Below are 24,214 nucleotides of genomic sequence, written 5' to 3'. Positions count from 1 at the left end.
CAATTTAAGCTCATTCTTAAAATATACTAAGTTTCTCTTTAAAACTGACAATTTTAGGGCCCTACTGCATGTGAATTTACATATTTTGATAAATTGTTAAAACTTATATATAACATTCTATATTATAGTCATTTGCTAAAATGTTATAAATGGTTTGGAGTTATATAAAACAAAACAAAAAAAATAAGACAATAACATAGTTTTTCATCCACACTGTATACAGGCATAAATTTAAATATTTAATTTTAATATATCAGCAACTTGTGAGCTACCTGACGATGTTGCCAGAGTTGACCTCAATGGTCCAGGTGCACCTCAGGTTGTTGTCGTAAGGGAAGGGATACCCAGGAGAGAGGATACGCCCTGTGGACTCACCCTTGAAACTGCCACCACATTCCGCTGCACACACACACACACACAAATACACAAAACACCGACTTGTCAACAACATCAGTGAAAACCTCCAATCAAAATTAATATGCAAAAAAGAATGGACAGAAAATGCAGACACACACACACACACAAGCATATGCACATACATTGACACCAAGAACAGAAAACACGCTGATAGAGTCCGGGCAGAGCCGCTGCAGCCCAGAGTCTACAATGAGTACTAATGACCAGCAGTTTAAGTCTTGCTGGAAATGAGCACTTTTTCTCTTTGTTTTCCACTAACAGGTAATGGGACTGAAACAAGGACTTCCTGCCTGGCCGGAGATACTTAGGGATGCAAAACTTGTTTTGTCTCTAAGTATGCCTCCTAATGATGCCATTAATTAACTTTAAAAAGACTGTGTCCACAGAATATATAGGCTGGGCCTTGCACTGCAGGAAGGACACTGCTACAAATGTTAATGACTGAAGGAATATCTTATCATCCAATCTATGTTGTCTCTCCCCTGGTTATCATCTAGCTATCTATATTACAGAACAAACGGCATTTAATTAATGGGAAAATTACATTAGATGGCCACAGCGGTAGACTATAATCAGTATCATAACACCAGGCAAATGTAAGGCTCCTCGACAGGAGCCTGGAGATGTGGCCCTGGAGAAATGGCTGGAGATCCCATTTCACATTCAACTCACAGATACAGGGCTGACTATTAATATTGACCAATCAATGATCCAGCTCTGTTGAACAGCTAATCAATAGAATGATTAAGCGCCTTTTTTTGTGATCTACGTTTGCGATCATACCGAACATGCCGCAGTGCCAAACTGACGCCCTTTTTCTGAAAAGGAAGAAACACACGTTTCATTGAAAAAGGCAACAGGACATGCTGGCATTTAAAGTGCAATTCTGCACACGTCCGGAATTTGTAAATCATTTTTTACCCTAATCCATCACCGCTAGACATCGAGCGACAGACACTGCTTCACAACACCTTCCAGACTCTAGCAATGTGCAGGTAATAGCTTTATCATTTCTCCGTCTCTCTGTCACAGCATGTGCTGAATATGAAAGCACAACCTAAACTGTACATCATGTCCATAACTCAATCTGCTAACCTCTGTGAATAATCTGATAATTATGCACCTTTCCGTCCAGAAAAACACTGATCAATGGCCTGCGAATAAAAACATCTAAATTACACAGAGCAGAAATGAAACAGAGCCAGGGCAAAAGAACAACACAGTGAAAACTCAATAGTCTTCCAAATTGCTTCACCATAGTGCTCTTATTGAATCTATAAAGCTAGCTTTGTATCAGGAACACACATGGAGATCAATGATTCACAATAAAACATCAGAGGCATTTGTATTCTCTTACAAAATGACAAGCCGTGTATTTTCTTTCAACACAGTTCAATTAAGTGGAAATCATGTAGGACTAAATCCTTAGGATTAACACCGAGCATAGCAATGTTGACAGTGTGCCTGGACTGAATAATAATATAAGCTACCACAGAGGGAGAGGGAGAGAGAGAGAGAGAGAGAGAGAGAGAGACAGAGGGGGGTGTCTGAAAGAGAGAGGGGCAGAGAGCTAGACAGAGCGAGAGAGAGAGACAGCAGGTTGACAAAGGAAGACAGGATTACCTATGCATGACGGGAGGTGGTTGTCCCATGCCCTTCTCTCCCCAGTCATGCACTTGAGTATGCCACTGCCGTGCAGGGTGTAACCTTGGTCGCAGCCGTACGTGATGGCACTACCAGCAAAGTGACCCTGGTCGCTGACTTTGAAACCGAACTGCGGCACGCCTGGATCATCGCAGTGGGAGAGCTCAAAACCTGGAGGAGGAGGAGCAGGGGAAGGAGGAGAGAGTGGAGGAGAACAGGGGTTTAAGAATGACTGATACCATTTTGAGTCCCAAAGACCACACACATACACAAACAGAGAACTGCTTGTCAGCGTTTAAAACAAAGTCCACTGGAGAGCAGCCATATTGTAAACCGACGCCATATTCCCATTTATCCGCATTGTAAAGACATATTGATTGAGCTTTGGGAATTAATTTCCGGTTGAGCACAGATGAGGACTGGACTTAAAGTCCCATTATATTACTTGGCAGTAAAAGATTCTTTCTGGACAGAGAGCACAATTAGACCTTCCACAATTAAGTGTTCAATTGAGCGTGGACATTTACCAGGATTGAGAAATAGCGCAGCCGCTCATAACAGTTTGGGGCGATAAAAAAAAGGAATAAAATAAAATAAAATAAACAAGCCACAAACAAGAGAATGTTCCAATAACTCTTGAACTCGCCATGTTTGATCTTGACCGTGGCCTTTGTCTCCTCTCCTCTCGCTCAGGTAGTAAATGTAAGTGTGTTCTGCTATGCGGCAGCGGCGGCCGCACATAAACCCGGCGGCGCTGATTTATGCTCTCTTCTCACAGCGAGGCCCCTGCCCATGCCAGATGTTACGGTAGTATTACAAGTGTCATGCCCAGTATAAATCTCCAACAGTTACTGCTCACATTTAGAAAATTACCTCAGCACTTTTGGTAGAAGAGTCATGAAAACATGGTCAGATTTCATGTTCCGACAAGATTTAAGCTGCCTATACCACACCGCGCCGCGCCTTCGCCTTGCCCTCCTCGCTGTTCACACATCAGTCAAACCTCTCCAGCTCAAAAGGCCTATTCATTCTGGCTGAAAGGACCACATAAAGACCACGCCTTCGGATAAAGGCTGCTAGTTTACATTCTGCTATTTACCTTGTACACATCCTTGGAAAAATTGGAGCTGAAATCTAATTATGTGATACTTAATTATGGGCAATTCTATAATTCAAAAGGCAGCTTGTAATTAAGCCATCATTTCCTCTGAACTAATTGTGGTTGCATTCAGATGCCGACGGCAATTTATTTAGTTGTTGTAAATGAGTACACACTTTCCTGATTACTGTACACTTTACTATTACTTGTGTCTATTAGTATCAAAACCTCTCACAGTGGATCTGCAACACCGAACTGCAGCGCATTAACAAAACCATCATTTCATTTGAACTAATATCAGTCTAGTTACCTGGAAGATAGGTATAGACCTAAAATTACCTAAAATTACCAGTTGGAATGCACTGATATCAGAGATTTTACCCAAGACAAAAATCCGATTCCCAAAGCCATGAGTAACATGTAAGAAATAAAAGCGAACTGTCTTGATTTTATTTTTATTTTTTTTATTTGTGGCACATAGAAGCCTGTAGGGCTGCACGATATATCGTTTCAGCATCGTCATCGCGATGTGCGCATGCGCAATAGTCACATCGCAGGACGTGCAATGTCAAGTAAGGCAAATTAACTCAAACACGTCATGCTACAACTTTTTTGCTGCTTGATACAAAAGGAAAACTCGCACGGTTCTCATTTTCCATGACTAATCTACAAGAGAAGTCTGTCTGATATAACATAATTTACTCCAATTTAAGGGTTTGTTATAAGAGTAGCATATGTTACCTTTCCAGTAGGGCTGCACGATATTGGAAAAAACTGACCTGCGTGGGTGACGTACTAGGAAGTGAGTGTGTTTTTGTTTTTAGCCGCAGCCAGAGTGAGTTGCAGGATGCTAAGTGAGTAAAGTTAGCATAGTTAGCGGGAAAAGAGCTTAGAACGTCACAGAGAGGCCGTGCATTATGTTCGCTACTGTACCGAAATAAAGTGCCAGTTCTCCACTGCAGAGTTGGTCCGGACTCTTAGTAAAAATCTTCATCCAGCTATGAGCCAGGCTAAGCTAAAATAGGCTAGCACAACACCAGAGGCTTCCCAACTACGGTTCAGAGCCGCGAAAGCTGGAAAGGTAACATACGCTACTCTTATAACAAACCCTTAAATTGGAGTAAATTATGTTATATCAGACAGACTTCTCTTGTAGATTAGTCATGGAAAATGAGAACCGTGCGAGTTTTCCTTTTGTATCAAGCAGCAAAAAAGTTGTAGCATGACGTGTTTGAGTTAATTTGCCTTACTTGACATCGCACGTCCTGCGATGTGACTATTGCGCATGCGCACATCGCGATGACGATGCTGAAACGATATATCGTGCAGCCCTACTTTCCAGCTTTCACGGCTCCGAACCGTAGTTGGGAAGCCTCTGGTGTTGTGCTAGCCTATTTTAGCTTAGCCTGGCTCATAGCTGGTAACAAGATTTTTACTAAGAGTCCGGACCAACTCTGCAGTGGAGAACTGGCACTTTATTTCGGTACAGTAGCGAACATAATGCACGGCCTCTCTGTGACGTTCTAAGCTCTTTTCCCGCTAACTATGCTAACTTTACTCACTTAGCATCCTGCAACTCACTCTGGCTGCGGCTAAAAACACACTCACTTCCTAGTACGTCACCCGCGCAGGTTACCCACAAGGCCACCTTCTTAAAGGGGCAAGGCTTGATAGAGCTATTCAAGTCATTTGGTGAAAATTCCTGTATTTTTTCATATCGCAATATATATCGCAGAAAAAAAAAATATTGCAATGTCAGTTTTTTCCAATATCGTGCAGCCCTAGAAGCCTGTATTTCTCAAATGGTGGGAAAACAAGGATTTTATCTCAATAATTTTGTCCATTGACCCCAAACTAAGGAAGTAAGCCTGCACTGTTCAGTAAAGGTAATGGATCGGATCGGAACTCGGTATCGGCCGATACTTACATTTTCGTACTCGTAATCGGTATGGGCATTGAAAAAGTGGTATCGGTGCATCCCTATTACCAGTGTAGATTTATTAGTAGCCAGTACCCACTGTTAGTAACTGGAAGTTAGCTAATAACTTTTATGCTTTCGCACAAGTCAAAACAGCAGTCAGCCCTTTGCCATTCTTACTAACTATGTTGAATTCTACCTTAGAAAACCCACTGGAAGACCAAAAAATTCTCAGAGAGCTCAATCGCAGGTGAAACACAAAAACACTTTAAATTGGACTGCAAAATGCAGTGTCACCAAAACATTTCTGTCGTCTCAGTAATGGATTAGAAACAGTTACCAACAATACACAGTCAGCAAGCCAATTAGGGGGAGAAACAAAACCCATCTATTACTGGCCCACTTACTGCAATGACCCAAACTTCCAATACATACACATGCGCGCGCACTCACGCATATGTACAGTCACACACTATATACAGTGCACACACAAATGCATGCAAACGCACACACAGACCCTCCGACTTCAAACAATCCAAACAATAATTCATCTGTTTTAACAAGGTACAGTTAGGCAGGCGCAGATGCTAATTGCAGCAGCGGAGAGGGAAGGAAAAGAGGGAAGAGGGATTTACAGATAGAGAGGGAGAGAGAGAGAGAGAGACAGAGAGAGAAATAGGAAAGAGAGAAGCTAATTTTCCTACAGGAATGGAGCAGAAGCGCCATGCTGTGTTTAATGGATACCCTGACAGCGAAAGGCACAGCGAAGCAGGGTGAGGGTCAATTAAAATTTCTTTTAAATTCTGCCTCTTGGTCCTGAAGTGAGGCTTAATCCACTCATTTGGAAAGGCTTTAGGGTCCCCCCCTCTCCTCCCCTCGGGGCAAATGAAATGTAACTTACTGTAGTATATGAGCTGGAACCCCGCTGCGGTCGCCTCCTGGTCAGAGAAGAACTCGAGCCACAGATGGTTGGAGGTGCTGGTGAGGGACAGGCCCTGCATCGACGTACCCGTGTACGTGCCGAGGACCGGGGCTGCGCTATCCCTGCCGTCATACACCTGGTCAGAGATGGAGGGGAGCACCATGGGGAGTTTCATTAAAAAAACGGGCGGGGAGTCGCATGGTTAATATATAGTCTTTAAGTGGAAAGTTGTACTACGGCTGCATGACTTACAATCCCATTTAATTGCGATATCTCTCTCTCTCTATTCTATTTCATCACCTCTAACATGCTGATAGAGGATGAACTACCTACTCTACTATAAAATGGTAAAGAATAGCACTATAAAGTATTACATATCAATACTGAAGAAAGGGAAGTGGTATATTTATCGCTTTAATAAGCCATGACTAAAGAGCAGCTATGAGTACTGTATATCCTTTGTTTTATATGGCACCTCTATTGCAAGACTGATGCAAAATGAGCAAATTGAGATTGGATTGAGCATAATTCTTCCCATTGATTTGGCACTGTGCATCCGTAGAGTTGAATAAACAGGACAGATGGTGAGGTTCGTGAACTCAAACTGACAAAAGAGTACTTTAGAGGTCTGGAAGAATAACTGTTCTTTTTACTTTATTTGCGTCTATTCACTTCAATCTATTAAACAACAAAATCTGTTGAAGGACAAAGGGGAAGCAGCATTGCGTGGGTCCTCATTGTCCAAGTGTGAGATCGGAATGGGACAGAAGCCATGAAGAGATGACAAAAAGTTTGTGTCCTTTGTTATAGATAACATAAAAATCACCAAAAATATCCAGGTGTACAGAGGCTCTAATGTTTTACACAACAAAATGTATAACATAGAGACATGCTACCATGGAGATAACATCAGAGAAGTATCCATTATTTTACATGGTTCAAATATGGATGACTGCTTTAAATGTTTTTAGTTTGCTCATGTAATTTACATTTTCATTCTAGGAAACTAACAGTTTTAACAGTGTCTGTTTGAGGTCGACATCATTATGTCTTGGACTAAACTAATTATTAACCAACTACTGAATGTTCTTGATTCAGTAGTTTTTAATCTTTAATTTGTTGTACTATCTTTTTGAATCACAGAGACATTTTCGGCTCCTCGCTTCTAATGGAAGTTATCCGTTGTTGAAGCTCCAAATCTTAAGTATGAGTCTCCTAAGGTACATATAATCTTTCCTGAATTACATGAAATGAAGTACAATGATGAGAAATGAAATACAAGGCTCCAGGCTCTTCCTTTGAAATACTACAAGGACACTCTCCATTTTCATTTTTTTTTCATTTTCTACTCTTCAAGTATATTTAGCTTTCCAAGCATGCCTTCACCACATTTGAGATGTTCACAAAATGACCAAGTGCAACCGACTAAAGGGATTTGCTCTTAGTTTCTGAGATTACTGCTGATACAACTCCATTACTAGAAACACCAGCAGTAGTATGCTCTGTTAATTGGAGGATTAGACCTAACAAGACATCTGCATTCAAAGAAGATTGGATTCCAGCTGCGAACCCGCGACTAGGGAGTCATTTGTTTCACATCTGTGGTGCTCACCACAACTGTTGAAATGCCCTTGAGCAAAGCAATAAATCCCCGACTTCCCAAAGGGATGCTGCTGCTGCTGTTTGACCTTTGCTCTGACATCCATGGCAAAACAATTCTGTATTCTGCCTGGTGCTTTACGCGTAAAATGGCACACAAAGCTCTTTTTTTTTTTTCCTCTTTTCCGTTTTCCCATGTTTTATGTAATGAAAAGCACCACAGCATGCCCCGTTTCTTTCATCTTTACTTCCTTTTAAAAAAAGTAGCACAAATCTAATTCCACGCCGTTCTCAGCACAAGGTCTCTCTTTATTTGGTGGTAATCTATTTTCTGACAATAAAAAGGGGAGAGTGCATTGTGCATTTACCTTGAGGATGTCACCTTGTGCGAGGTGGAAGGTGCTGGCGGTGATGTTGATGCCTTTGCCTGTTTGGACCTGAATACTGTACACGCATTCATGGCTGTTGTCGTAGTTCATTGGATAGTTGGGCGACAGAAGGGCTCCCTCGTTGTTGGAGACTGTTGATCCACACTCCGCTGCAAGAAGAGAGACACAAAGATGAGACAGAATCAGCTACACAACACAACAGCAAGCATACCAAGAGCTGCATCAATTAGGCTTGGAAAAACTGGACTGAAATTAATAGACTTTACTGGTGCATTAGCATGTTACTGAAGAGATAAAGGTAATTCTAATGCCTTATTTGGATAATCATAATTACTAATTCATCCAAGTGTCCCTCGCCTTTATTGTTTTAGTATCATAATAATCGTTATCAACTGGCACTGACATATTGTGAAATGTTGAGCGCAGTATTAACCGCTCAGTATAAAATCATTACAGGCTTCATTTTGTAGATTTACCCCACTGGCTTTCTTGCACCATGCCAGGACAAAACGGTAGAGGATTACTTTCCAAAATGAACTGTTCTGAATCAACAAGCCAAAAGCAAATTATGGACTTAGGACAGGAGGGACATCGAGATAATAAGTATTGTGCGGTTCCTTGCATGTTTTATGTATACCAAACAAAACATGACACAACTGCAATTTATTTGTTTTCCCTCAAAACATGGGCATGCATATTCTAAAACTCATTAACTATGCAAGTGAGTCACAAGTTAGAAGCACTGCATACATTTTTTTCTTGTTTGTTTCCAAGCCCTATTGTCTTGTAATATTCATGCCGTCATAGCAGTCCTTTTCCACCACAGGGCCAAATTGGCGTGCCGGGGCCAGGGGTTAGTAAACCCCATGCATAAAGCACTCCATCATGGGGTCTGATGGGACTATTAGTTTATATGACACGAAGCCTCTGCTGCAAAATTATCTCTGGAGTCAGCTCTTAAGATGTGCAAGTAATCAAATTAAGTTTCTCTAGGGGGAAAAATGAGTTTGCAGAAGTAATGAACTCTCCCTGGCCAGGCCTGGTGCACCCTTTAGTGGAAAAGAGATCTCCTGGGCTAGATTTACCCCAGCAGCTCAAATCAGTATTTAACACAGGTCTGATCTTTTAATTGCTGTCTACTTAAGAAAATCCAATTCCATGGAGTTCCTTAATGTGTAGACACTAATAAAAAAAAAAAGTTCAGATCTGCACCGCATAGGTGGAAAACCTGATGTTAGCTGACAGCGTAAATCCTGCAATATATAGACAAAGAGGAAAGAAAGCAGAATGAAAGCGGCTGACCACGTACCCACACACCTTGGCAGAGGGGCGCTCCACATGCGGCGGCCACCTCCCAAGCACACGATCTCCCTGGCCCCCTGCAGACGATAGCCGGTGTTGCAGTAGAACGCCAGCGAGTCGCCTATTCCGAATTTGGCGCCCGTGTGCCATCCGAACCGGGGAGTCCCGGGGTCCTCGCAAGGTTCAAGATCATACTCTGAAAATAAACGAGCCAAAAGCGATAGCGAAAATATCATATTCTGAACAAAATTGGATCCAGTCACACCAACAACTCCAGACAAATTTGTTCTGACCAAGGACAAAATATTATTAATGCGCCATTATCATATTATTTTGTGATAATTAACTTTTCTCTAGGTCCTTCCAAGGGAGGTCAGAGGTCAGGGTCAGCTACAGAACATCGGAGCTGGTACGGATTAATTGTCTTGCTCAAGGACACTTCAGCAGGGCGGATACTTGCCAACACTGAGCTTGAACTCAGAATGATGGATGAAGGACAGGCTCTCTAAAAACTAGGCCACCCTGCCGCGCCATATTGTCATACATAGGCTCTTGGTAGCTTTGTCATTTGTGATATAGATGCAACTCAAAGACTATAAGAGGAAAAAGGTCTTATTACTGACATTATTCATGCCCTGGTCTCTATCTGGCAGCATGCACAACTTTATATTGATTTTAGCACAGAGAAAACTTACACCAGCACCCTTAACGCAGGGTGTTGCTTGACAAAATTGACAATTTTTCATCAAAAGGTCATAAAAAGGTTAAAAACTGAATTCTAATCAGGCAATCTATAGATGCAAATTACAGAGCACGCAAGGACACACACACACACAAACTCTATCGGATAATTTCATGAATATTCATGGCTGCACAAGTTATGCTTCACTTCAGCGAACAGCAGGCAAACATTTAGCCAGACTGCTCATGAAGCAGCCCCCCTCTCTCACTCTTTCTACTTCACTATGTTTCTCTCTTATTCTCTCTCTCTCTCCGCCCTCTCCATCACCCCCCCTGCTCACTCACCATCACCATCTGTCTCATCTCCCTTCTCTCTCCCTGTACCTCCCCTCCCTCTGCCTCCCATCCCCACCTCTCTCTCTGTTTCTCCATTCCTCGGTGCCTGTATGGGAGGGCCCTTTCTTCTTGTAGCTCCACCACCACCACCCTTCCTCACTCCTCCCCCGTCCCTCCCCACACACTTCTACCTCCCTCCCTCTCGGCGTCCTGGGGATATTCACCCACATGGCAGGCTTTTGATGATCATTCCCATCACAGGCAGACACCCTCTACCTTAGTGACCTCGCTGTCTCTTAATTATCCTCCTCTGATCGGCGCAGCCCGAGGCACGGTCTGCCTTAAGCCTGCTCCCGTTCTGACCGACAAATCACTCCTAGCATGTTGCTTTATGCACGCTTTAGAGAGGCTTAGCACTTTTGATCTCATCATCGAACGTGCCGGCGCTCGCTCTCTCCCGCTGCCTGTAACGCCGTCTTTCACCTTTGCTTTCCACACTTTCAGTGATCCTTGCTCCTCCCCTTGCCGCCCCCTCCGCCCCGGCACCTACCCCCCCTCCCTCCCCTACTAATCCTCCCTCCCTCCCTCCCTGCCTCCCTGCCTCCCACGCGACCCTCTGCCGTCTCCCTACCCGAGAAGGAGATGTTGAATCCTTGCAGCGATATGGAGAAGTCGGAGATGAAGCGCAGCTGGGCCTTGAAGTTCCCGTAGAGGCCGGCGTTAACGGGCGCGGGCCGCTCAGAGCCCGTGAGCCGGGCCAGCGGCTGGGCGAAGCTGCCGTTCTCCGTGATCAGAAGGTAGTCGTGGTGGTCCTCCAGGTGGAAGGAGTGGAAAGTGAACTGGACACCTTGGAGGGCAGAATAAGAAGCCCCAGGGTTAGAAGGTTCTAGAGAAATAAGAAACATCAGGGCTAGAACTTTGGAAAGAGATTAGTGCCAACAGAGATTGTATTTGAATTGCATAAATTCGAATTTATTACCACTGAATTCAAAACAAGGATTCGTTGAATGAATGAATTCAAAAATGTATTTTATAAGGCACAATTTGAAATTGAATGTGATTATGATTGAATTTAAGTTTTAGCTAGGATTTCATTCGTCCAATTCAGTGGAAGGGAGATCCGTGCTCCAGCAACAAGAGAAGAGGTGCTACCTAAATGCAAAAATGCATACAAGGATAGGAAGGCATGACACTCTCAATATCCAAAAATAGATCACTATTTATCAGTTAAAAACCATAACGGTTCGGTCTAGGCAACCTTCATCAGATAATGCACAATAGAAAAGGACAACATTATGTACAATCCAAGGGGAATAAAAAGCCCCACAGGTGATTACACTAAAGGTAATTACAAGTAGACCAATATCTGTACAGGAAATATTGCAAGGGCAAGAAAGGAGGCAGACAAATCTGATTAGCTCAAAGAGTGGAAATAAAATGGGAGGGGGAGGATTCATGAAAATAAATGCAACATCATATAACAGTATACACATCCTAGTAGGCTTTTTCCAATCGCCATTTTCAATTTTCAAGCTGTATGTAAATGAGGAGGTGTGGCCCGGCCCTTCCATCAATCAGTGCAAGCAGGGTCAGTGAGACTTCTCCCACCTCCAAATCCGCCCACTCGGTGAAACTTGTAACCCTGAAAACAACACACCCCCGGTGAGGTGACAGGAGGCAGTTTAGATGGAAGAGAGCGGGCCATCATGTCATAATGGTAGGCAGAAATGAATGTCTTGTGTCTTTGACATCAATCTTAACTTTCTGTTAGCAAACTATGGTACAATTTCTACCATGATGGCCAGTTGGCCGTGTTTCAGTATGATAAGCGCAGCCATTTTCATGCCATCTGTTGAATCTGCGTTGTTATAAATCTATAATGTCCTGCGACACTTTTGGCTCTCTTGATAAGGAAAATCCCAAATGGCCACAGAAAATAAATAACAAAATGATCTACATTATGTGCTCTGAGAAAACTGCATAATTCTATTATAGAGATTACAGGCAAATGATCAATTAATCAAGAACCTTCCCCTTGAGGGGACATCCAAATATTTCAATAAGCGTAGGAGATTGGTGAGAGTAGAGTGACTATTATCCCCAATGGGGAATTTGTCTTCCAGTCAGTAGCCACAGGGTAAGAAACAGCACATATATCAGTGGCCATTATATAAAGATTTATAATTCATTTTTACAGACATGGCAAGAGGTTTAGACATTTCTCCACGCAAGGAAGAGACCCCTTGATGTGGAGTGTCACCTGCTTCAAGTGCAGTGAATGAGGAAATCTGAAGAAATCGACAGTGAGAATCATGCATAAAAAAAAGTATACTGTATAGAACGTGTACTATAACCCAAGAGAGTAACCTGCTATGTGCAGTGCTGAAAAGCATGTATAGTATGTCATGGTTAAATTGCTTTTTGTGGGGGGGAATTTCTTTCTATCTTGTATTTGTATTGTTGCATTGTTGTATTGTGAATTTGTATTTTGGTTTAGGCCAATGAAGTTGTGTAGCTTGTTCTAAACAAGTCATATTTGGATACAGCACAGAATTTTTTTGGAAGAAATTTAAATTAGCACTTTTTTTTCAAAACATTCAGCTGCCATTTAGCTACTAGTTAGCCAGTTGCCACTACCTAGCCAAAGCTAACTAGACCACATTGTCATGTTTCTAGACAACAGTTAATGTTAGCTTGATTTATCAAGTTGATATGATGTTCAATTTTATAAAACAAATGGCAAGATTTGCAGCTCTTTGACCAGGTGGGGATAGTAAGACTCAATCACTAGCTGAGGAGATGAACAAGGCAGAGTGCCACATGGCTAGTGGCTGGCTAAGTGAAGAGTGTTAGCCCACTGTTGGTAGCTTCCTTCCAGTCAACACTCGGGGAATATAAGCCCCTTGTTCCCGGATGTTTGTCTCAAGAAGCTGAATCTGAATTAAGAAAACAAAATTGAACTGGGAAAACCTACAGTATTTGAATTGGGAAAACTGAATTGAAATGAAATTATTGCTTGAAGTTAGCAGAAAAAATCATATCCTGGTAACAGTAAGGCTCAATTTTCAATTTCAAATAGAGCCTTACAAATTCAATTCAAATTAAACTCATTCATTCAACATTTTTTTTATTTTTTTTTATTCTACAGTTCAATATGAGCTTGACAAATTAAAAATTCTTCAATTCAAATACCATCTCTACTGGCGAATCACTTTCAATATGGAACATTCTCTGAGTGCAGAGACAGGAGCATGGAACAGAGTCGTGGGTAGAATATGAAAGCTTACTTTGATTTTTTTCTTTTTTTTGCTTTGACAATTTACACAGTCCTTTATGTGCTGGCTGTGTTTCATGATTTCAGAGTCTTAGAGCACCATCCAAAACATCTTGTCCTTCAGAGAATAAGTTCACTTTCTACATTTGGAATTGATGTGAAAATACAAGGTGCAATACCACTTTTTTCTGACCAAGGATATAGAATTGTCCTTCAGCCTCACCTTAGAAGTGTTTGGAGGAAGAAACATAAACATCAGTTTATGTAATCTGAAATTGGTACTGATAGAATTGGTGGGAGGAGTGGAGCACAAATTGGACACCTTTAAGGCAGAAATTAAGACAGCCCGGGACTAGTATTTGTGGTGTCAGAGTGCTCAGAGTGATAGGATCGCTGATAGGCCAGTTGGATAAAATGCAACTTCAACAACCAAAGGTGTAAAATCGTTCACCTTAGGACCCCAGGAGGAAACAGAGTTGTTAGATCATCATCATAGATCGTAGAGTAAAATGTGGTATTTTACTACAAACTAGAATAAATATGGTAGGGGAAAATATAGCAGATACATTATATAACATAGGACAGGCTAGGGCACTAAGATAAGATCAGTTTGCTTTTCAAATGATAATGAATAAGAATGTCAAGGGGACCTCGTTGCTGATCATATAACCAAAAGAGTGCTCAGCGCTAATAAAATAAAACTAATGAAATAAAAGAATACTACACAAATAAAACTGCAATATCAGAGGTTGCTTACCAGGTGAGCAAATACAATTTCAGAGCTGTTCATTCAATGAACCATGGGTGAAAAAACTTATATATAGGATAAAAATAGGATAAAAGTAAATGCCATCCAAATGATACAAAGAGCAACGTAAACCATTCGCTCAACTAACTGAACCATGAAGTGGATGCACTGCAGATAAAAAAGAGCTTCAACTGAGACTGAGCTCTCAGATCTTGGAACACGCTGTAAGTAAGGGATGATACGCAGTGAATTTTCAAATAACTGCCCTCCTCAGAGTGTATTATCCCTGCTTATATTATGGCCGCTTGCCAAAGATAAAGAAAAAGCCAGTGCTGTTAATTTATCTTTCCTAAAGTAAAATAATATTTATGCTTGGCACACTTTAAGGAGGATAGTCCCTCTGCAAGTAGCAGCTTTCTGGGAAACTGTTGGAGGATGTCTTTTCATTTATTGTTTGATAATGTGGGCATTGTAAAACTCCTTGAGACTCCCCTTGATTAGGGGCTATACACATAAACTTGACTTGACTGATGTGGGTAATAATACAGTATATGAATGGGCCAAGCAGAAAAAAACACAAAGCAAAACAAAAAAGCAAATTTCTTAAACATAAGTTCATAATTTTATGGGTTCTTAAACTTAACCAGACTGGGACCAAAATAAGAAATGTGTTCTTTCCTCCTGGGACCCCGGTTTGTTGGAAACTTATTACTTCTCTTGTTCTGCATGGACTCCTTGTTATGCAATAGGCCCCACAATCCATTTTGGCTCCCCAGCCCACAGTTTAAAATACCTTGGTTTAATACAAACTCTCCCTACCTTTTCCATGGCTGACCTCTACGGTCCAGGTGCAGTTCAGGGAGCTGGGGTACAGCTCTGGGAAGCCGGGAGATAGGATGATCCCTCCAGGCCCTCTGATATCCCCACCGCACGATGCTGAGCAGAAAGGGGGAGATAATGAATGATAATTGCTACTGAAAAAAGAAAAAATTGGAAAATTGAAACGAGCCAATAAATCCTTCACCTGAAGACAGAGGAGTGATTTTAATGAATAATGCATCCGAGTCATATCACATTCTGTCTTGCTATTCATATAAAGTACCTGTAATTCTGCCAACAATGTTTTTTGTTTTTTTTTGTTCTCTCCCCAACAGCCCAGCTCCCTACCTAACAGGCCAATAAATAATTCATTAATTCATTCATCCATCCATCCATTCCTCCCGCCTATGGTATCTCAAACTAGAGAAGACAGTGTCCGTGTTTACAGAAAACCTAATAAACCATTAAATTTACTTTTATTACAAAAGACCTGACCCAAGCGCGTTAAGCGGATTAGAATATCTGGTTCCATTTCGACTGAGACTTCAAAGTGATCTGGAGTTTCTCGCACATATAAACAGTCGTCCCATTGCCTCACTACTCTTCAGTCAGGTTGGGTAGATAATCCTGTTACAGCTCACCATGTGAAGGGAGTCACTGATTGGGTGACAAGGAATGGCGTCCGAGGGAGAAATGCAAATCGTCACCTCATTGATATGACTCTCCGCATGTTGACTATTGACATAATTTACTGCCAGGAAGCTCCTTATCTCATCACAGGAAGTTAATGAGATAAAGCTCTCCCCTCATTGGCTGCTGGGGGCCAGGAGGTTAACGCTGGATCCGTCTGAAGGCTAACTGGTCTAATTGGATATTGTTCAAACCTGCTACCATTTTCTCATGCTGTCATTGTGCTTCGCCCCAAAAAGGTCATTTCGCATAAAGGGCACCGCTTTGTAAATATAGCATTCATAAAATTTGACATGCTTTGTGGTTTTTTTTAGCGTGCGTGTGTGTGTGTGTGTGTGGTTGTTCTTGGCCCTGAAAGCCCTGAGGGTGGCATTACATCCAAACGCTTGGATGCCTTCCTCAAAACAGCTCTCGTTGACAAATATTAGAAGTAGAACTCTTGTACATGTACATATTTTCAAAGTAATGAATGTCAGGCGATGTTTTGGAGGATCACTGCGATGCCTGAGGCTCCACAGCTGTACACCCTCCGCCCCCCCCTCCTTTCCTCTCTCCTTCCACCCTTGGGCCCTCCAGCTAGCACAACACATCAAGGCCCGAATCCTTACCCACCAACAAAATTATATCAAATATTTTATTAATGAGCCAAAATTACATAAAGTCATTAAAAGTGGATGAGTACACTTGGCGAAGGATCTCCTTTAGAGGCTGCACGGGCAGAGGGCCAAGGCGTTTGGCGCCTGTCTGGCACACACCTAGGCACAAAATGCTCCAAGATTTAAGATGAATTTTCAGAGTAACCGCTGGGATGAAGCTGCATTGCACAACACTACATCATACACACAATAACTTCTGATGCTTTCCGCCAGCCCTTGCATGCCTTTTCTTAGTTATAATCCTGCAACTGAGGGGGAGATAATTTACGGTTTTTACACCGCTGAAGTAATCGCCGCAATTGTCCTCGCCGTATTCCTGAACACCGCAAAAAAGCAAGACTATACACACGCGGCCCAGGACGGAGGGAGATTACGGGGGATATCGCTCATATCAGGGACATGCACCAAACTGCTTTGAAGTTCAGCATAATCTCTCCTCTGTATTACATGATTCAGGACACCCCGAGTCAGCTGTTCAGACACGGACTGGGCGTATTTGCTGAATGAAAAGCATTCTGATGAGACCTGCTGTGGGCTTTGTCTGCCCATGGTAGCTTATGCTTTAAGAGTGTTGTTACCTCCTGCCAACCGGGCCATGTTGTTTTTTCAGGGTTTTGAGACTTCTGAATAAATATGGCAACGGAAGCAGCTGCTGCAAGACTCCTGTTACCTTTTGCCAAATCCATATATCTTTAGAAACCTCTTGCCAGTTACTAGTGGCAGCTTCCCAAAAGCATTTGTGGCTAAAATACTGTCATTTACCACTGTCATGTCTCTATCTCTAGCATAGGTACAAAAGCTCTCTTTTGGTGTATTTCTTCTAAATAATTGAGCAAAACTGTGGCGCTGTATAAAATCTAATCAGCACATCTAATCACAACCAATCAATCATGAAATTTATATAATTTGAATACTTTGAATATTTATATTAGAATGCCCCAAGAACAAGAAGGGTGGGATTTGCATTTTGGGATCAATCCAATTGGTTCTAGTTTGCTGGAATAGATAAAACAATTAGTGCGTTTTCTTAAAAAAATAATTAATTAATTAATAAACATTTTTTAAAAAGCATTGTCATCCAAAATCATCCAAAGAATATAACAAGAATTGAGCAATATCATGGATTGCATGCATGAGACTGCTGACCATGTTTCCATTCTTTCTACTGGAACTCATGCTGACCAATTCAAATAAATGTTCAATATGCCAATTTTTTGCATTTATTACATCATTCAACATCCAAAATGAACATATCATCCGATGTACGATCTAGCATACAAAGGATATGCAGATTGTAGATTCCATATACACATACCATCACAGGTGGGCAGCGGGTGGCTCCAGAAGTGGTTCTTCTCACACACCAGTGGCTCTTCGTGGCTCAGCCGGTACCCTGGGTCACACTGGAAGGACACAGTGGAGCCGATGGACAGGTCATGTCCTAACCGAATCCCATTCACTGGGATGCCAGGATCCATACAGGAGTATGTGTCCAACGTGACAACTAGAGAGAGGAAAATCGAAGGATTATGTCTTGAATATCCTTTAAGCTATATTTATCTGCTTTGGTACTGGAAAATGAAATACATATAGATCTATGGGGATGAAATGGGTCCAGTGCGCTGAAATATTTTAAATGTGATGTCAGAAATTGCATACCAGTAAAGAACAGTGCTCCAATAGTCTAGTTCTTGACATTTGATGACATTTGATTAGTTTAAATACTCTACCAATAGAAATGAGATAATGTACAGTGTAGCACTTATTTGTCATATCCTACTGAGGAGAGATGTTGAAGGATGATTCCATTTTTTTTTTTTCAACCTGGGCCTTACTTCCCTAGGTTTTGCCATCATGACAATTGATTGTCATTTCATCTGTCCAATACACAACGAAAGGGCCAAAGCAAGATCCAACATTTGAATCCAAAAAGCGACTAAGACCCATCCTTTCAACACAACAACACTCACACTGCAGTTGAAATGTCTTTCAATAGCTGCGATTGAACAATTATCATGACATTTCAGTCATAACAGTCCATTTTTTTATGCTGCTCTGACACTTCCTTGATTACTTTGCCGGCTGCCGGTTTTCTGATGCGTTCTGGTCATGTTGGAAGAAGTGGAAGAACAGGATTTTACAGTGAAGTAAGTGTTGCAATTTTGAACAAAATCAATCATCATGATGGCAAAAACTAGGAAAATAATCATCAGATAAAAAAATAAGGCCCAGGTTGAAAATAAACAGAATTATCCTTTAATATGTTCAACTATTTATACAGTGTAGTAATACAGAAAGTCTTCTACACAGGTATATTTAAGTCATATAGTATTCATGAAACGTGAAATGACAATTCTATTTTCGCAATCACAGTAAAATTTCTAGGCCACATTCAAACCAAAAAAACCCTGCTGACAGAACCTTTGATGTCATTACGATCATCATAACAAAGGTAGGTTTCTGGTCGCATACATAATAGAGAAAGAAAGTTGCAGTTTTCTAAAGTAAGAGATTTACTTTGACTTTGAATTTGACTTTAACTTTAATAATTCACACTCACCGCTCACACAGAAAACGAAAAAAAAAAAAAATACATGGCATTTTAAAATGGACAAAACATACAGCACAGAAACAATGAGGCATTTCACACAATAGCGCAGCTGTTATTTGAGACGTTCAAGAAAACTTCACTGTCGCACTGTTTATAGAAGCAGTTTATGATTCGGAGTCTGGCTGCTGTGATGTTTGACAGTTTCTGTCTCACCAACCTTGATAGAGCCGCCGGTTCTTCCGGTATAAAAGAAAACAATGTTTCATCTTCCTGCTATTCCCCTTTGTTAAATTTAAGCAAGTCACCCACTGGGAGAAGGTCAAACAGTAGATGCTCTAGGTGGTGGGAGGAGGAGAGTTGCTCCTGGAATCAGCTGTAGCGGTACTGGCTCCCTCTTAATCTGCAGTGATGCAAGCTGCAGAGAGATGGCCCCATTTTTCCCTATGATTTCCAGGACTGCTTTTTGGACATCTTCCAAGTAGGGTTGCTTGTTCTTTTTTGATGCACTAAAAGTATGCTGATTTGAGGCATGGACTGAGTTGTGTAAGCAGTTATAGGTCTATTCCAGACAAGGATAATGAAGAAATACAGCTATTTCAAGCCCTGACTCAAGCCACTTCACATGCATGGCAGTACAAATTAGTGAACATTAGGATTAGGGAGTTACCAGACAGGCATCTATCAAGTCAGTCAATCAATTGAGTTGATGGGAAAACTATTTTGTACTTGACACAATGGGTAATTTTAATAAGATATATTCAAATTCAAAAGCATGTTCTCTCCTCAGTCCAGTCTCCTGTCTCTTGGTCCGCTGATGTGTCTTCTTCAGTGTTAGAGGCCCTGAACATGGTGGTTCTACACCATCTATATACCCAGTCTCTAGGTTATCATTAAAAGCAGAGCTTTGGGGTGAGGGAACAGCCCTCCTACCCAGGGAATTGCTCCAGCTCCCTGGGCTGCTCTTTAGCCATAAACATATTTCATATTATTATAGATTTAGAAAGAAATGCAAATTCAGAATGCTTATTAAGCAAGCTGTATGAGCAACTAGCCATCACCCTTTGTTTCCTTCCTGCGGTGTAGCTGTCAAAAAAGTAAACCTGGGTCCAGTCCAATTTCTGTGGCAGCAGTAGTTTTTCGTGATTGACCAAAGGCTTTGGAAATGTCAGCAAATAGTATCCTGTCCATTGTGGGGTGTCTGTCTGGCATCAGCGGCTGTGAGCCCAGCGTGAGTGGAATTAAAGGTACAGTATATGATGTAAGATTTATGTAAAATAGCACCTTCTGTAGGCGCAAAGATAAATGTCATCACTAAATACAAAACCTGCCCCCACCCCCGCGTCCAAACAGCACTTCATACACACCCCCGCACCGAGTGAAACATGCACAAACAATTTCTCAAACAGTTCGGCATTGATTCTGATGACTTCTAACAACACAAGTCAGATGTGGCATGACTTTTATCATAATGTTACGCCTACTGGAAACATGGTGCAAAGTGCAACAGCTAAAAGTGAAACGGTACTGGCCGGGGATCAGTGGGTTACACTCTAGGTCTTGTGAACTATACACTATTATCATCAAGGTTAATACATTTCATAGCAGACTATACTGACCAATTACTGAAGTGCTCTGGCAAGGCTTTTACCAGAAGACCAGATGATGAAAATACAGAATAAAACATAAACTACACCAAATCTAAGTTTTCAATTCATAATTTCTCAGCAAATTGGTCGGCTAAACTAACGTAACAGACGAAAAGCTAATAACGTTAGTAGCATCCGGCCACTACACCGGCGCAGCATAGCAACAAACATAAGGGAGAAGCTTTTTTACGGCCCATAAATAATACACTGAGCTGAATAAAGGGCACAACAACAAAACAAATAAGAAATGAATAGATAAGAAGTTCATCCCTCCACAGTATCTATTAACCTACTGAGAAGATTATTGGTTAAATTAAATTGAAAATCGTACATAGACTGCCTTTAACCCTTTTTTTTTTATTTTGTTTAACAATGTTAGAGAAATAGAGCACTCATTGCTACTGGTCCTGGGATTTAGGGCACAGGAATTTGGAATTAAATAAAAAATTCCGAGAAGCCCCAGTCAACAAGGATCTTTCATCCCCTTCATCCATCCCTTCAACCAAAAAAATATAATTTAAAATACAGGGCCATCAGTGACATTATAGAAAACCACTTAAATAGAATATGTAGGCATATGATTGGATTACAGGTTGATGTATTCGTTGCAATTGGATATGCCTGTTATCTTTTAAATACAAAGGAAATGATGGAATGTTTCTCTGCCACGGTTTAGTCAAAACATAATTCACAATAGCACTATTTTGTAAGACCAATTTTACAAATGAACTGGGCTGGGTTTCCCCAAAGCATTTCAGCAATAAAATATGTTCTAAATTGCAATGGAAGAAGCTAATATGATTTTACTGTTATTGCTTTTCGATAGCCTCATCAACAAAAGAGAAATGCACTTGAGAGTGAAACATAATAAGACAAAGGCACTTGTGGTCTACTTTCAGTCAATAATACAGATCTAATAACGAAGTCTGTCTTATGAATCACGTCTGAGTGACAGGGGTAGTGGTGCTGGTGCAAACAATGGTGGAAATGGATCACTCTATATCCAGAATACTTTTCTATTTGATATTTCAAAGACTACCGCTCCATGCATAATAATGTGGAAAGAAAAGAAAAGCTTACAACGCAAGATCCCCCGAGAACAGGGAGCTCTCGCCCAGACAGTAGTTATTCGGGGTGTTCGCTTCTATACTGCTGAGAGCTAATAGTTCTCTTCTCCTGGCCAATTTTCCCAGCCAGTCTGAGCGCTCGAAGCCAGCCTTCCTCCACGAGCTCGCTTCTCTAACCTTCAGGCTGCCGCTGTCCCTGACAAAGTGCAGCAAAGTGCAAGAACGGATTCAGGTAGCGGAGCGAGCGGGCCTGGGGAGCGGGAATAATGAGCGGGATTTGGGGCAAGTCCATACCTCAGCAGAGGAGCCGGTGAGGGCATCGGGCAGATTGTCTTTGGGGATCACGGCTCCTGACAACTTGCTCTGGCTCTTTGTTGACAAAAATCCCACATTCCATGGGGCTCTTCTTCTTTCAACTTCTGTGTTTGTTTATAGTTCTCGCTTTGGAAAGTCCTGAATCAGTTCTTTGTTTTGGATTTTTCTCCATTCAGCTGTTTCACTAAACCTAGATTAAGTCTATCCTTGGCACAAGGTATATTCAATAGCTTACATTAATTAAGATCTAAGGGTGATTATGTCCTAAGGTTGGGTTTTTCTTTCCCTTGGAAGCCATCCTCTAACCTCTCACACAACAGGCCTTGCTAACAGCAGGGTTTTAAAGCTACTGCTGAAACTGCAACAATTGTGGATCAACTTGTATTTGGTAACCTACTTTAACACCAGAAGCATGGCGATACATTAAAGTAACTCTAAGTCCGTTTGTACTGAAGTTAAAACACTCTGTAGTACAACTAATTTAGGAGGTAAGATTATGAATGAACATTTCTACCAACACAAGCTTCAGACTAGCAGCGGTGACCTTGGTCTCACCCTGAAGAAAGCTTTGCTGAAATGTCTGCAGTCTAATTCTTCAGTTTCTTAGCCCAGAACCCAAATTAAATAAATGTAGCCTCACCCTGGGAACCCAGGCTCATTAAAACATCAGCCAAGTTGTTATAATAACACTGGTGCTCTTGTCATGTCACCCACTCGAAGCAGGCCCTCAACACAGTTTTGGTCCTGACACATAGTTTAACAAACACTACTCTAACTAAATGTTACAAGAAGAGGATGCCACTTGTGATCTCTGGTGTCATTAGCTGGCACCCACTTGGACATTTGCCCTTTTTCTTTCCTTTCTTTGACATTTCCAGTTTAAATTCAATTAAAATTCCCCAGCTCCCCTGAGAAATACTTTAAAATCTTTTAAATATCATTGCAAATATAATTTGCATTCATAACTTATCTGTTTAATAGGCCCTAGCGATATGTTTTGTAGTGCATACAGGCAAATAGGAGCATACTGGTACTCTTACCTTCGTAAAAGATCTTGAAGCCACTGTTGGACCGGCTGTTATCGGTGGTGAAGAGCAGATACAGGAAGTTACTGCTGCTGAACAGGAACTGAGGAACCTGGGTGCCATTGAACGAGCCAATCAGAGGGGAGAGCAGGTTGGGGCCATCGTGCACTTCCAGGAAGTCGTAGCTAAGCTCAGTCTGAAACCTGGCATAATTTAAAAATAAAGAGAGAGGGTGAGAGAGAGAGAGAGAGAGAGAGAGAGTGAAAGAGAGGGAGAAAAAGAGTTGCAGAGCACACACAATTATTTGTATTCAAATTCAATACCTCTAATTTGACAGATTGGACAGTTCGAAGCCATTCTGCCTATTCTGTCCACAGTGCAACCGTTCTAATTTATTACAGTAAATGAGGAGAAATAGCTCACATAGCAATTGCTCCAATTATTGTGAAAAGAGAAGATCAATGTGTTTCTTAGAAATCTGACATGGCATAGATCTGCTCTCGCCCTCAGGTCTCTACATCATCAAACGAGTGACGTCAGCACCAAGTTCTAATATCTCTATCAATAACGTGGGGAAACAAAAAAAAAAAAATCAGACATTGTTAATGAGGGAGAAAAGCCACACTTCTCTATGTCATCAATGCAAAGAGCCGAAACAAATAAACTAGCTGGAGGGCTGGAAAAGATCTGGGCTCATTTCACAAAACATTCATAAGCAAAGCAGTGCGTCACAGCGGCGAGAAAGCAATGATTATAAAAATGAACACTTGATGGTTTATCTCTTTTTAGGTTAAGAAATAAAATACTTTTTTTCTCGCAGTTCTCCAGGAAAGTCAGTAAGGGAAATACAGAATTACTTGAGGCTTTCAACATTTTTGGAAACTAGGTCCAGGTCTGTATTCCACCTCCTCTGACTTTCTATTTCTGACTCAAAGGTTTCCAAGGTTAAGGGTGACTTTTTTGTTTGTGTGTGTGTGCAAGTATAATTGCATATGTTCATTTTGTGTGTGTGAGCATGTCTGTGCCTGCCCATGCACACACAAGTACATGAGCGCTAACATACAGTTTTTGCGCATCTGTGTGTCTGCTGTCTCCATTTTTGTCTGTATCTTTTTT

At 41.4% G+C, this 24,214-nt stretch overlaps 1 protein-coding gene across 1 annotated transcript in view; it reads right to left on the bottom strand.

The window, feature by feature from the left end:
- The window catches only part of LOC139931856 (CUB and sushi domain-containing protein 3-like), a 214,744-nt gene that overhangs the window by 117,951 nt on the left and 72,579 nt on the right, over positions 1-24,214 (bottom strand). Inside the window, exons 18-26 of the mRNA XM_071925480.2 lie at positions 23,114-23,301; positions 17,810-17,998; positions 15,149-15,265; positions 10,939-11,154; positions 9,298-9,486; positions 7,968-8,137; positions 5,980-6,136; positions 2,041-2,232; positions 273-399 (exon numbers count right to left, since the gene is read on the bottom strand). Coding sequence (XP_071781581.2) covers positions 273-399; positions 2,041-2,232; positions 5,980-6,136; positions 7,968-8,137; positions 9,298-9,486; positions 10,939-11,154; positions 15,149-15,265; positions 17,810-17,998; positions 23,114-23,301 — 1,545 coding nt within the window. The remainder of the gene's footprint in view (positions 1-272; positions 400-2,040; positions 2,233-5,979; positions 6,137-7,967; positions 8,138-9,297; positions 9,487-10,938; positions 11,155-15,148; positions 15,266-17,809; positions 17,999-23,113; positions 23,302-24,214) is intronic.

The sequence above is a fragment of the Centroberyx gerrardi genome, chromosome 12 (assembly GCF_048128805.1).
Source record: "Centroberyx gerrardi isolate f3 chromosome 12, fCenGer3.hap1.cur.20231027, whole genome shotgun sequence".
Classification (NCBI taxonomy): Eukaryota; Metazoa; Chordata; class Actinopteri; order Beryciformes; family Berycidae; genus Centroberyx; species Centroberyx gerrardi.
This window is presented reverse-complemented; position numbering and strand designations above follow the sequence as displayed.